Source organism: Leucoraja erinacea, chromosome 36 (genome assembly GCF_028641065.1).
Source record: "Leucoraja erinacea ecotype New England chromosome 36, Leri_hhj_1, whole genome shotgun sequence".
NCBI lineage: Eukaryota > Metazoa > Chordata > Chondrichthyes > Rajiformes > Rajidae > Leucoraja > Leucoraja erinaceus.
The window spans coordinates 7258088-7272225 of NC_073412.1; the positions used below are offsets into that span (position 1 = coordinate 7258088).

At 42.2% G+C, this 14138-nt stretch overlaps 1 protein-coding gene across 1 annotated transcript in view; it reads right to left on the reverse strand.

Moving 5' to 3' along the window:
• ppip5k1a (diphosphoinositol pentakisphosphate kinase 1a) overlaps positions 1-14138 on the reverse strand; it is a 149172-nt gene that overhangs the window by 117635 nt on the left and 17399 nt on the right. The window contains exon 2 of the mRNA XM_055662793.1: positions 12558-13009. Within this exon, the coding sequence (XP_055518768.1) occupies positions 12558-12701 (144 nt within the window). The 5' untranslated portion in view covers positions 12702-13009. The remainder of the gene's footprint in view (positions 1-12557; positions 13010-14138) is intronic.

Genomic DNA, 14138 nt, shown 5'->3' on the forward strand with positions numbered 1-14138 from the left:
TTAGATACAATTAGGGATTTCAATACCAGTTTCTCCAGCAATGCCACATCCCAGGAATAAATCAATTTAAACAAAATGTCCTATGTTGAGAATATTCTTTTGATGGAATCGGATCATGGGGAATAGCCCCACTTCAGGACTTGCACATTTCAGATCGAAAAAGGAATGCCACACTTCAGAAAAGATTGAAGATGAGGACCATATTCTGCTCGGCTAAATAGAAATATCCCACTCTACAAGATTATTCCATCATACAAAGAAGCTTCCCTTAAGTCCTAACCAACACCACCTCTTGGTCTTGCACTCATTTACTGTTTATCAAGACAAAAGATGACAGACTTAACACAAATCTGTCAGTTCATCTGTTAGTTGGCCTGACTAGTCTCAAGATACTGTACATTTTGGAATCAAGAGTCAAATCAATGAGGTTATATTGGCTGGCTTTATAATAGGTAAAGAAAACCAAACTTTACAACTATAGGAAACATCTTAGATTTATTTCTCACAATTTGAATTTCAACATAATGAAGTCCTTGGAGAAGGTTCAACACTGAATAGACTCATTAAATTGAGAAACGCCAATGGAATTTTAATGACCTCAGCATCACTTAAATCGGGGGCAAAAGCCAGGCAGTGAGACAAAGAGAGCCTGAAATTGCCAGAATGGAGTTGAAAGAGTTGCCAACTTAAGCCTCTCAACATGTGAGGAGAAGGGAACAGGCATTTATCATCTTATTTAAACTCTCGCTCTCCTTGCTGAGGAACCCATCCCACAGTTTACGATTCAATTCTTGCTTGCTGGAACTAGTGATAATTTCAGATGAAAATCTACTTTGTATTTAGAAGATTAATATAAAATTATACACAACATACTCAAGTTGACATTGCTTCAAATGATGTTTTTCAAAGCTACAACTAAACAAATACATAGATGTATTGCCCATTGAGAATCAACATGCAAAGTTTCATACAAATCAACATGGGCAGCACGATGGCACAGTTGATAGAGAACTGCCTCACAGCGCCAGAGACCGTGGTTCAATCCTGACCTCGGGTGTTGTCTGTGTGGGGTATGCATGTTCTCCCCGGGTTTCCTCAGGGTGCTCGGGTAGCCTTTCAAATCCCAAAGATGTGCGGGTTTGTTGGTTAATTGGCCACTATAAGGTGCGCAGGGAGTGGGAAGTTGGATAACATAGAACTAGTGCGAACAGGTGATCGATGGCCAGCGTGGACTCGTGCGTTCCATGCTGTATCTCAAAACTAAAGAGCATCTGGTCATATCTCTTCAACAAGGCTTGATCATGGCATGCGCTCAGATGAGCACAGAGCAAAGCTCATGAGGTGAGGAAGCAATAATAATGAAAAACCAGGGGGTGGGGAGTGGGCAAGATGGAGAAGGCAAGAGACTAAATTAGCATTGAGCAAAAGGAAACATTTTATAAATAAAAATAAAGTAAAAACTATACTGATAAAAATGGAAAGTGCTCTAATTACAGGTACCAGGGATGGAAGACAGGAGATTGCTCTTTATAATAAATCTTCTGACATTTTCATTAAAAAAAAAATGATAATCCAATTTTTTTTTAAATCTTGAAAACACAATTCAAAGGAAATAACGGAGCAGATTTTTCATGTAAATTTTATTAGTGGAATGTGGTATCACAACTCCCCTAACCTCTTTGCTCCCAAGAAGATGATGGCGACAGAGAGCTGACTTCAGGAACCATTGATAAAGTTGTTTAATATTCATAATAATGGGCACTATATAATGCATGAAAATAAATCAGTCACAAGTGAGAAAGAGAATGATGGATTACCATTATCCTAGAATCATACAGAAACTGGCACACCCTGTCCAAATCTCTCATCGAGTACGCATTCATACACTCCCTCAATCCAATCAAAGCGGCAACCGCTTTGATTGGATTGAGGGAGTGTATGGATGCGTACTCGATGAGAGATTTGAACGGGGTTTGCCAATTTCTGTACGATTCTAGGATAATGGAAGCCCACGAGGACTACCATAAACCATGGCACGTTCTATAAAATGGCTGATAAAATTCCATATGGAAAGAATGCTAATAATGGTTAAAACGGTGATAATTCTGGCAAAAAGAGTATTGAGGGATATAGGATAGTGGAATAATTGCACATACTTCAATCCTCATTTGCCATGGAAATGTTTAAATTCATCTTACATTGCATCAATAATGACAGCAAGACAAGGCGATGGGATTTAAGTCAAAGAACATTCGGATTGATGGTAGGCCACATAGTGCAGACGTGGTATGAGGAAATCTAATCAGAGCGCAGTTGTTTTTATGAAGTGACAATCTGCTGGCTGAGCTAGAAAAGATATTTAGTCTTTGTGCTATCATTCTTGACAGGTAAGTGGGAAAAGACAAAAGGAAGACACATTAAGGTAGAAAAGAGACTAAGTTTGAGGGTAACTCTGCAGCTTCTCTTGGAGAACATGAACAAGTGACATTTCGGGTCGGGACTTTCTTCAGACCTATATACGTTCTCCAGAGATGCTATCTGACCCCGAGTTATGACAGCACTTTGAGACACAAAAATGTGATTTCCTTCCTCTGGTATAAAACACTGAACTAAATATCAACGATGTAAATTATAAATCATTTTTAAAATGCCACAGATAATAAATGGCTTGGCAACAACACTAGTATTTTAAATCATAAAAATATCACTTAATCATCAGACAGTTGAGACAGGAGCTGCATTTCCTGAGCAATTTCCCATTTGCTCAGCAAGCTAAAATCTATTTTATCATTTCTCACCTCTTTAGTATTTAAACCTATAATTAGTTCAGCAAAGAGAGTGTCTTTTGGCAATTTTAATCTACTATCTTCACTGCCCTGTAGACTCAGTTAAATCAATTGGAAGTGGATATAGTTTGTCAATGGGAACACAAAGTATAATTCAGAGGTGTTAATTGCTTCTTTACTACCTGGTGCAAAGAGGTAATTAACATCTTCCCACAGGGAAAGAAATTGAAGGTTTGGTTGCATAGAAGTTTATTTTAAAATAGCTTTGTACAAACAAAAAAAAATTGAGAATGCAGTTAATTTAATCTGGCCAACAGATTTTGTATTAAATGGAATGAGAAATAAAATTCTACATTTCTGCCACTTAGTTCCACAGGCTGTACAATACCAATGAGATGTTCGGACATCATGGGGTGAACTTCATGAGGTATATACATTTCATTCATCTATGTGAATGGCTTGTGCAGACGATTCAAGTTGTCATAACAAATCTAAGGTTGAAATCCATCTAACTGGGATAGAAGAGTAATGAGAATAGTTATCTTTCAACGCCTGGCTAAACACAAAACTGCACCAAGGGACAGCAAACCGTACACAAATAGGAAAGGCAAGAGGAATATGGGTCAACATGGGGAAAGCATTGGTGGGCATCTTGGCCAACATGGACAAGTTAGCCCAAAGGGCCCGTTTCCATGACAGACGGTTGACTGCTGGAGTTAGATTGTTGGGACTTGGACAACTGCTGGACTGAGGGCAACAGATGAAATATCCAATTTCAGATTCCTGGGAGGAGAACAAATATGTAATGTTGAAGATTAAATTAGTTTTCTTTTTTACACCTCAGTTGAATACTCGTGGTTACAATGGGTGACGTTTCAGGTCGAGACCCTTCTTCACACTGAAGAAGAGTCTCGACCCAAAACATCATCCATTCCTTCTCTCCAGAGATGCTGCCGGTCCCGCCGAGTTACTCCTGCATTTTGTGTCTATCTTCAAATGACGTCACGCGCTCCAGACGGCTGTGCAGACGCATGATGACGCACGTGACCGTCAGGCGTCAGTCACTACCGGCCTGTCGCGTAAATGACGGCCAAGTTGGACAGGCCTTTTACTGTCATCCTTAGAAACTTTCAAACTGTGGCAGACCCATAGTCTAACAATCCACACAATGGGCTACACAGTTGAGAGAGTTATTCTCAACTGTGTAGAGAGAACATTAGGCTCATACACAGAATATGATGAGGATTAAAGATGCATTGAATACAAGGATTATTTTGTAAAATAGAAACAACACTGAAAGTTATAATTCATCCCAGATATCATTCAATTATACAAATAGATACATCTGCCCAGGCTAAACTGATGTAGATGCACACATATTCACCGTTACAAAGGTTAAAAAAAAAAATATAATAATCGGGTCGGAAAAGGATGTAATCAGAAAAGAGCACACTGGCCCCGATCAAAATAGAGTCACAAATATAATAATAGATGCTGGAGGTTTAAACACACTAATTCCCGAGTGGAGTTTCTAATACCGAGCTCTCACACATGCCAAGATGGGGAGAGTAGACACAGGGAACTGCAGATGCTGGAATCTTGCATAGAACACAAAGTGCTGGAGTAACTCAAAAGCAGTGTTTTTCAGGTTAGGACATTTCAGTCTGAAGAAGTGAAGCCAACCCAAAATGATGCCTATTGTCCTCCAGAGATGCTGCCTGACTGCCTGCATTCCGCTCAAGATAGGAAGGGTGAAGGTGGAAACTGAGGCTGGGGGTGACAAGTGTCGATGCCCAGCTTGTGACTGGCCCAAAATTTGATTGTGCAGGGATACAAAAAGAAAGATTGAATTTTCCAATCTTGGGTAATCTCTGGCTCCTTGTGTTTCTCTCTCCCCACCTCCAGTCCTCCCAACCAACTATGACTCTCATACTTTATCAAACTCATCCCCCTCCCACATTCGGTTCCCTCTGCCCTTCACCTCCCCTCACAGTTCTCATAATCACTTTTCATGCTTATCACATTCAAGCACTTTTTTACTTTATGTCCCTGCTTGTCACCCTCCAACATCTGTCCCCATCACCCTCCCTTCCTCCCACCTAGCTCCATCTGCCTTTGTTTTCCTTGCTTCAGACGTTACCTCACCTATTACCCCTCTATTCACCTATCAGCACTCTGTCCCACCCCATCCCCTCTCCTGTTTATACCAACCATCTCCCTTCTCTACTCTGACTTGCAGGATCTCAATCCAAATCATTGACAATTCCTCCCCCAGCACCATACTCCCTCATTAAATGCTAGGACTCATTGAGTTCCTCAACTATTTGTTTTCCCTTCCAGACTCCAGCGCCTGTAGTCTCTTGCGTCTCCCTTTGAATATATCCTTGCAGAACTTGTATTTCAACAAATCTTTTCAATAACATTCGCATCATAACTCTGCCTAAATACAGAATGGTGCAGTTGAGCACGTTCTAAAAATAAACAGCATTGCATCCCGGAGCCCAAACTAAAATCTGCGGGATGTTGTACACAAACACGACCAGCATGAGACAATGACCTTGTCTACCAAAGGAAGTACAATAACATTTAAAATACATTTGGACTGATATATGGATAGGAAAGCTTGAGAGGAATATGGGCCAAAAGGGACTAGCGTAGATGGGGCACCTTTGGAGGCATGGTCAAGTTGGGCCAAAGGGCCTTGTTTCAGGACTCTCTGCATGGACTAGAAAGATGAACCTAAATCATCGTTACCTTAACTGAATTAGGCTCGATTGGATTACGGCATCAGTTTTGCTCCTATTGTGCCTTATGGTCAAAATTTTGCACTTGTTTTGAGGATCTTGAGGTTGCCGCTCCACTCCGTGCGTGTCTCGGAGGAGCATCAGCCGTCGACACCCTCAGAGCCAGGCCTCGGCTTCGCCCGGAAGTACCACCCCCACACGGCCACAGCGCGCATGGGGGGGCGGCGAAGAGCTCGGAGAAAAGACGGGGGAAGAGTCATGGGGGAGGGGAGGGTATCACGGGAGAGGGGGGCAGGAGCCAGCATGGAGGACCAGAGGGGAAGAGGCTGTGCTGCGCTAGAATGACGATACGCTTGGGACTCACAGTGAGCGCTGGACGCTTTCCTCCGCCGGGATCAGACTCTCCGCTTTCCGTTTGGCGACATCTCCGTCTCCGGGCCGGGCCGCTTCCGGTCCCTCCGAAAATTGTGTCCGGTTGGAGAACTCCATCGGCCACCAGCAGCGTCCCTCAGCTCCAGTAAAGACGCGATGGCGCAGGAAGGGGCGGACTGTCCCGGGGAGTGAATGGAGAAAAGACTAATCTGCGCGGCGCTGACTGGCAGGAGAGGTGGTCGATCTGCGCATGTGCGGTTTTTCTGATTTTTATACCTCGCTAACTTTTACAATATACTACCGATCGGAACAAAACTTGTTGCACTCGCAGCACGGTGAGCAAGCTGACGAAAAATAGTAGCGCTATTCCTTACCGTTTTTACACTAATAGAAATTCCGCCCAAACCGGAAGATCATAGTTTTAGTTATGTATAGATGCCAGCTAGCTCCTGTTTGTCCTCCAAATGGGAAAAACATTCTCACGTCCAACCTTTCAAAATCATCTACAAGAGCATCCTTGGCACAGAAAGAATGTAAGAGAAAGCAACAGATAAATGCTGCATGTTGCTTAAGAAGGAACTGCAGATGCTGGACAATCGAAGGAACACAAAAAAATGCTCGAGAACTCAGCAGGTACAGCAGCATCTATGGAGCGAAGGAAATAGGCAACGTTTCGGGCCAAAATCCTTCTTCAGACTGATGGGGGGTGGGGAGAAGAAAGGAAAAAGGAGGAGGAGTAGCCCGAGGGCTGAGGGAGGGGAGGAGACAGTCCGAGGGCTGAGGGAGGGGAGGAGACAGCAAGGGCTAACAAAATTGGGAGAATTCAATGTTCATGCCCCCAGGATGCAGACGCCCCAAGGGGAATATGAGGTGCTGTTCCTCCAATTTCCGGTGTTGCTCGCTATGGCCATGGAAGAGACCCAGGACAGAGAGGTCGAATACTGAATGGGAGGGGGAGTTGAAGTGCTGAGCCGCCATGTTCAGCAGTCAGAACACTGAGAAATGTCTCTCCAAAATTAAGGCAAGCAAGTTAATAATCACTCAGGAGTTAATAACTCAGAATATTACAAAAACTGAAAGCCAAGCAAATTATACACCCATGAACTGCATGTGACTAAGTAGTTATTTGCCTGACGCATTTGTAAGTAATAGCAGCTTTGGTTATTATAAGACTCTTTAATCCAATGTTATTTGCTTACTTATAAAAATGTTTTTTTGCTGCATGCCAAAGTTTGAAACAATGACTTTGTTCCAAGAGCCACTCACACATAATCTCATACCATTTCAAAAGGGATTAACTGACCGGTTATTAAGAGCCTGTTCCAGATATAACCTGGGTAACCTGGGTACCGTTAGCCAGCTTTAGTCACAGTACATTGCGTTTAAGAAGGAACTGCATATGCTGGAAAATCGAAGGTACACAAAAATGCTGGAGAAACTCAGCGGGTGCAGCAGCATCTATGGAACGAAGGAAATAGGCAACGTTTCGTCCCGAAACGTTGCCTATTTCCTTCGCTCCATAGATGCTGCTGCACCCGCTGAGTTTCTCCAGCATTTTTGTGTACCTTTCGTCACAGCACCCTCTTCTTGGTGTTTAAATACATTATACCAAGCTTTCCTGCTAATCCCCAATTAAGGAAAATCCTCTTGAGCTCCCCCACTGGATTTGTTTCCATCTCTCCCTGAAAAGTGCACACTTCTTCACAAAGTCACTTTGATCAGACTTTATATTATCTTAAAGACCTCCATCAGGTCAACCCACAGACTTCACTTTTCTCGGAGAAACAACTCTAGTCTATTCAATGTTTCCAGTTAGTCAGTTATAACAGTTATCTCCAGTTAGGTTGACGATTTAGGTTCAGGTATGCACAAAATCTCTGGCATAGTTATTTTTAAAAGAAGCATTGAAAGCCAGCATTATTATTTGTTACATATGCACTGCCATGCTAACCTTTAGTGTCCATCCTCATTTGCCTCTGAACTGCATCACCAGTTTAGAATCAACTGAAGCTTAGTATGAACACTGAATTCTCCAAATTCAAGTAATATCTCCCCCACCCCCTCATTCTTTCCCACGCCACCCACCTCCACCCTGAAACTCCCTCATAACTACCCATCCACCCAGACAGCCTGCTGCTTGTCCCTCCTTCCTGTACTCATCTTCCACCCCCATTTGCCTGTTATGCACCCCCCCCCCCCCCCCCCCAGCATTTGTCCATTTTCAAACCCCCTATTGTCACCTTTTCACCTCTAATTTGTATCACGTACTCAACTCATCTGTCAATCAAATCCCTTACCTGTATCCAGCCATCACTTAAGATAGACACAAAATGCTGGAGTAACTCAGCGGGACAGGCATCATCTCTGGAGAGAAGGAATGGGTGACGTTTTGGGTCGAGACCCTCCTTCAGACACATCACTTCCCAGGTTATAGGCTGCCTCCACTCATTGCCAGCTTTCTTCCTCATCTCACCCCCACTCCCATCAGTGTAAAGAAGTTCCCGGCTCAAAATGTCGCTTGTCCTTTCCCTCCGCAGATGCTGCCTCACCTGCTGAGTTCCTCCAGCACTTGGTTTTTTTGATCAAGATGCTAGCATCTGCAGTTTCTTGTATCTAGAATAAACCTCACCAGGATATCGGAATTCCTGACAAACAGAAAACCAATAATCCAGTTATTTCATGGCTACCACCATTTAATTCCAACTTTCCTGGTGGGATTCAAATTTCATTTCTGGATCAATGGTGCATAATTCTTCTTGCTGGTCCATTATTTAACCACTACACAACTGCAGATCATAAGCTACTTTAAAACTACAGCCACCCAGGTATCCCAGGGCTTCCCAGGCAGTAACTAAAAGTAGGTAAGTCAGCCAGAACCCAAGAAGCTAGCGTTTTTAAAATACCTCGCGTGCCAGGAGAATAAATATTTCTTCCGGCCAAAAGGAATTTGGTAAATTCATTCAAGCAACCCTTCAATCAGTTAGACACCTGTCCAACATCAGAACCGCTTAACAATATCCCTCAACTCAGGCTGATTACATCTTCTGATGCCATAAACATCATCTCATGTCTGTTTGGAGACTCATTGACAGAGTTTGATTGCTATGGTCCTATCATTGCACCACGCAATTACTGGCGCGATAGATGACAAACCAGGTGGACCTTGATCTTCTTTGCTCTGACAATCTTGTAGTGCATCAAAGTTTTAGCATGGGTTAAATTAACATATTGAACAAAGCTGCCATCTTCCAAGCTGTATAATCACTTTCCCACTTTCAGATTGGCCAAAGGTTCTGCTGCATTAGACTTTAGAGATACAGCGACCAGCGATCGCCCCATACACGAACACTATCATACACGCTAGGAATAATTTTACAACTTACTGAGGCCGTACTGACAGCACCCACAGTCAGGATCGAACATTGAGGTTCCCAGGGAACTGGAAACTCCCTGCCATAATAATTACTATTTAAAAATAAATCTTGTCAAGATGCATCAACTAAACTGAAACTATTAAAAAATCCTCTTAATAATGAAAGGAATTTTTCCTATGAACAATTGAAATGATCACAATGGCGCAGCTATTAGAACCACTATCTCTCAGAACCAGAAACCAATTTCAATCCCTACCCTTGTTTGCTGCTTGTGTGGAGTTTGCTTCTTCTCTCTGTGACTGAGAGAGAGTCGCCTCCCATATCCCAAAGATGTTAGGGTTGCTAGATTAAATGGCCATTATAAATTGCCCTTCATGGCAAGTAATAGAATCTGTATAGAATTGATATGAATGCAAAGAGAATAAAAAAAAATAGAATTAATGCAGGATAGGAGTAAATTGGTGGTTGATGGTCAGCATGGACTCAGGGAGCCAACATGCCTGCTTTTGATACGCATCTCTACACAACTATGTGAAAAAAATAAATCAAGTTATAGAGGAGCGAGTAGGGAAAATGAGTGAAGAAGAAAGTATGACACAAATTGAAGGAGATACGCAGCGGGACAGGCAGCATCTCTGGTAGAAGGAATGGATGTTGTTTCGGGTTGAGACCCTTCTTCAGAATGCATTTTCCAAAGTTTCATTCACCAGCAAAGGAAAAAAATGGTTAAATGAAACTTACGAAATCATAGCAGCTTATACTCATCACAATATTAGCTCTGAAGAAACTAACAACAGGTTTGTTCCGAATTACAGACAGCATGGGTGTTAGCTTCAAAAGTCACTGCCTCAGTACAAAAAATACTCTGTAGACTGGACAATAGGCCATCACCAGTCATTAGAGATAGAGGTTCAAGGTTTCAAGGTCAGTTTATTGTCACAAGAACCAATTAAGGTACAGTGAAACTCGATTTATGCAAAACGAAAGAGCTAACACAAAGAGCTAGAGAATTTACAAGACATTGACAATAGATTTAGATTGGATGATAAATTGAACACTGGGTTATACCAAAAACAATTTTCCTTACAGTAACAATAGGAATCAAATTAGTAGCTCACATTGCACAAACCACATATAGAAATGCAACATAAAGGACAGGTGTTAAGGGATGAACAATATCTTGAAGCCGCAGTCCCGACGAGAGGGCCTGTGCATCTGGCCGCCCACAGCGACAACTGCGGAGGTTCATGGCCCCGACCATGGGAGAACAATGGAGGAGGACTGAATGTACTTTGTGCCTCCCACTACAGTGAAGAATGCTGTGGTGGATGACTGTATTAAATTTTTATTGTGTATTGTGTGTTCTTTTTTGATTGTACCGCTGCTGGCAAAATTCATTTCACTGCACTTTATTGTGTATGTGAATGAATAAATTGATTGATTGATCTTTGCATCCTTACTTTGGTCTTAGTGAATTGCAAGGAGGGGATAGAAGAGGCTGTGGTACCTTGCCATTCACCAATGCACCTGGTGAACTGTAAAGTGTGGATATCAGTGCATGGCCAGCATCAGGGTCAGGTCTCCATTCCTCCCTGTGGAACCAACATACCGACACATGCACAGAATAGAAACCAAGTGAGATAGTTGGGTGGGGGAAGCATAAAACCAGTCTTGGTTCTTGGTTTCTTGGTCCTCCAAAATATTCCAAATGGAATTCAAACTGGAGGTGGTGAAGGGAGGGCTTAAGCCAGAAAGGGTTATTGGGAAGAAAGAGCTTCTTTAAATTTAGTTGCATCTGGTTGGGTAACTATAGTAGGGTGGAGATTATTCCATGCTTTAATTGTGCAGGGGAAGAATGAATTGCTGTACACATCTGTCTTTGTAGCTGGAATCACAAATTGGATCGAATGCCCTCGTCTATTTAGTCTAGGATCATTTAGTTCAATTTAGTCTAGATAATTATAGAAGCTGGGATGTTATGTTACAGTTGTATAAGGATCAGTGAGGCCACATTTGGAGAACTGTGTTCTATTTTGGTCATCCTGTTATAGGAAGAATGTCACTAAATAGGAAAGAGTGCAGAGAAGATTTACAATGTTGTTTCCAGGACTCGAGGGCTTGAGCTATAGGGAAACATTGGGCAGGCTAGGACTTTATTCCTTAGAACGCCAGAAGCCAAGGGTGGGGGAGGGGTCATCATATACAGGTGTGCAAAATCATGAGGGGAATAGATAGGATGAATGCACAAAAAGTTTTTTACCCAGGGTAATGAAATCAAAAACCAGAGTACACAGGTTTAAGGTTAGTGACGCAAGATTTAAAATGAACCAGAGGAGCAACATTTTCACTCAGATGGAACAAGCGGCCACATGAAGTAGTTGAGTCAGACATTTAAATGACACTTGGGACAGGTACACGGATAGATTTAGCAGGAAATAGGCCAAATACAGGAAAATGGGACTAGCTTAGATGGGGCATCTTGATCAGCATGGAAGAGATGGATCGAAGGGCTATTTCAGTGCTCTATTACTCTCTGGCTATGAGATTAGTCCTCATCACTACTGTGCCCACAATCCTGACTGTATAAATATGGGACAAGGACAAATCGTGCTCAGCTTCCACAGGCAAACAACCATTTGGGGAGTTGAGTGGTGAAGCCATTATGGAGAAATGAAACACGTCACTGACGTAACAGGATCGTGTTTGATAGGGAAATCGACAGTTAAATATCCTGTCATGGTTCCCATCTAAAACGAATAAATCATGAAACAAACCAACGTTGACCTACATAGTTGTACCCAAGCCAGGAATATATATAACAGTACCATCATAGGGTGGGGGGCGGGGGAAGGCAAGAAAATGCAATTGAAATGGCACAAAGATAGTGATAAAAAAAGGCACTTAACTATTTGTAAAAAGAAAATAACACAGTAGCCACTTTCCCAAATAGTGCAACTAATGTTTCTAACAGCATTTACTGGAAATACTTTGTTAACATTGTTTGAACATCAAAGGTTAAAAACTAAATAAAATAAGATTTTCTTACACAAACCATAACAATGTTAAACTGCCTCACCTCTGTATCAGGTACAACCCGTTAAATAAAAGCACATTAGCCTTGCAAAGCTATGCTAAACAATCTTTTACATTCCATTGAAGTATGTGATAATTTGAAAATGAGCCTTTTACTGTGCAGCTGGGGCTAAGCAATACATTTGTTATATTATCATTAGCAGAAAAAATTCAAAATGAGCAAAGTTAATAGCAATAGAGTTCCTCACCGAGTCAGAATCATTTTCATCATCGTAAACGTCACGGTTTTCTGCCTTCATGTTTGATTCCAGGTCGTCAATTTCATCCTCCTCGCATCCAACAAAGAATTTAGGAGCCGAGTGATCCCCCTGAAAAGAGGTGGGGGTTGTCATGACAACCTGGTTGACCTTTCATCACGGATATTAGTCATAGTTTAAAAAAAGAGGGAGAGTGAAAGCGAGACAGCAAGAGAGAGAGAGATAACTAAACTTCCCATAGTACTAATACCAGCTTTGGTATCATCGCTATTCCAGTGATTTGCTGAGTTTACGATCTGCCCTTGGAGCACAGTCCAGGTCTTGAGCACACGTGGTATTTCAGTGCAACCACAGGCTTGCATAGGTGGAGCCTAAGTGGTAATTTCCTTAGGCAAGATTTCTCCCTGCAAGCTCTGTGAAACTCCTCTTCATCTCATGATTAACTGTGCCAGAAAGAAAACAGAAGTGGAAACAAAGGATAAGTTATTTTAACAGCAGTCACTTAAATCTTTTACTTGTTTACAGACTTTATATATCACATACTACCTTGCATCAATTCATACAACATAGAACAGTACAGCACTGCTATGTCTATGCGGACAGGATGTCAAGAATATCCTTTATCTTTCTGCACATAATCCATATCCCTCCATTCCCTGCAAGTCCATATGCCTATCCAAAAGTCTCATACCACTCAATGCCTCAACCACACTCACCACCTCTCAAAAAATATATACCCCACACATCTCTTTTAAGGATAAGGGGGAAATATTTTAGGACCGAGATGAGAAAAACATTTTTCACAGAGAGTGGTGAATCTCTGGAATTCTCTGCCACAGAAGGTAGTTGAGACCAGTTCATTGGCTATATTTAAGAGGAAGTTAGATGTGGCCCTTGTGGCTAAAGGTATCAGGGGGTATGGAGAGAAGGCAGGTACAGGATACCGAGTTGGATAATCAGCCATGGTCATATTGAATGGCGGTGCAGGCTCGAAGGGCCGAACGGCCTACTTCTGCATCTATTTTCTATGTTTCTATGTAAACTCAGCCTCGCTCGCTTTAAACTTATGCCCTTTAGTATTTGTCTTTTCCATCCTTGAAAAAAGTTCTAGGTCTCTCACAATTTTATGTACTTCTATCAGGACTCCCCACCTCCAGTGTTCCAGAGAAAACAATCCAAGTTTGTCTGAAATCAGGACATCAGCATGAACCAGCACCTTTAATCTCTTGTCATCTGGACAAGAGATCAAACTGGACCTTGTATTCAGTGGTTCAACGCAGCTCTATGGAACCCACCCACTGAAAAGACGCAGCTATTTTTACCACCCATCAGAAGGTACAAAACAACGCAAAGTGGTACGCTATACTTTGATCAAGCCATGGGGCAGTGGTAAAGTTGCTGTGTTACAGAGCCAGAGACCCGTGTTCGATCCAGACCACGGGTGCTGTCTATACAGATATTGTACGTTCTCCCCATGACCGCGTGGGTTTTTTCCGGATGCTCCGGTTTCCTCTCACACTCCAATGACGTACCGGTTTGTAAGTTAATTGTCTTGGTAAAATTGTTAATCAA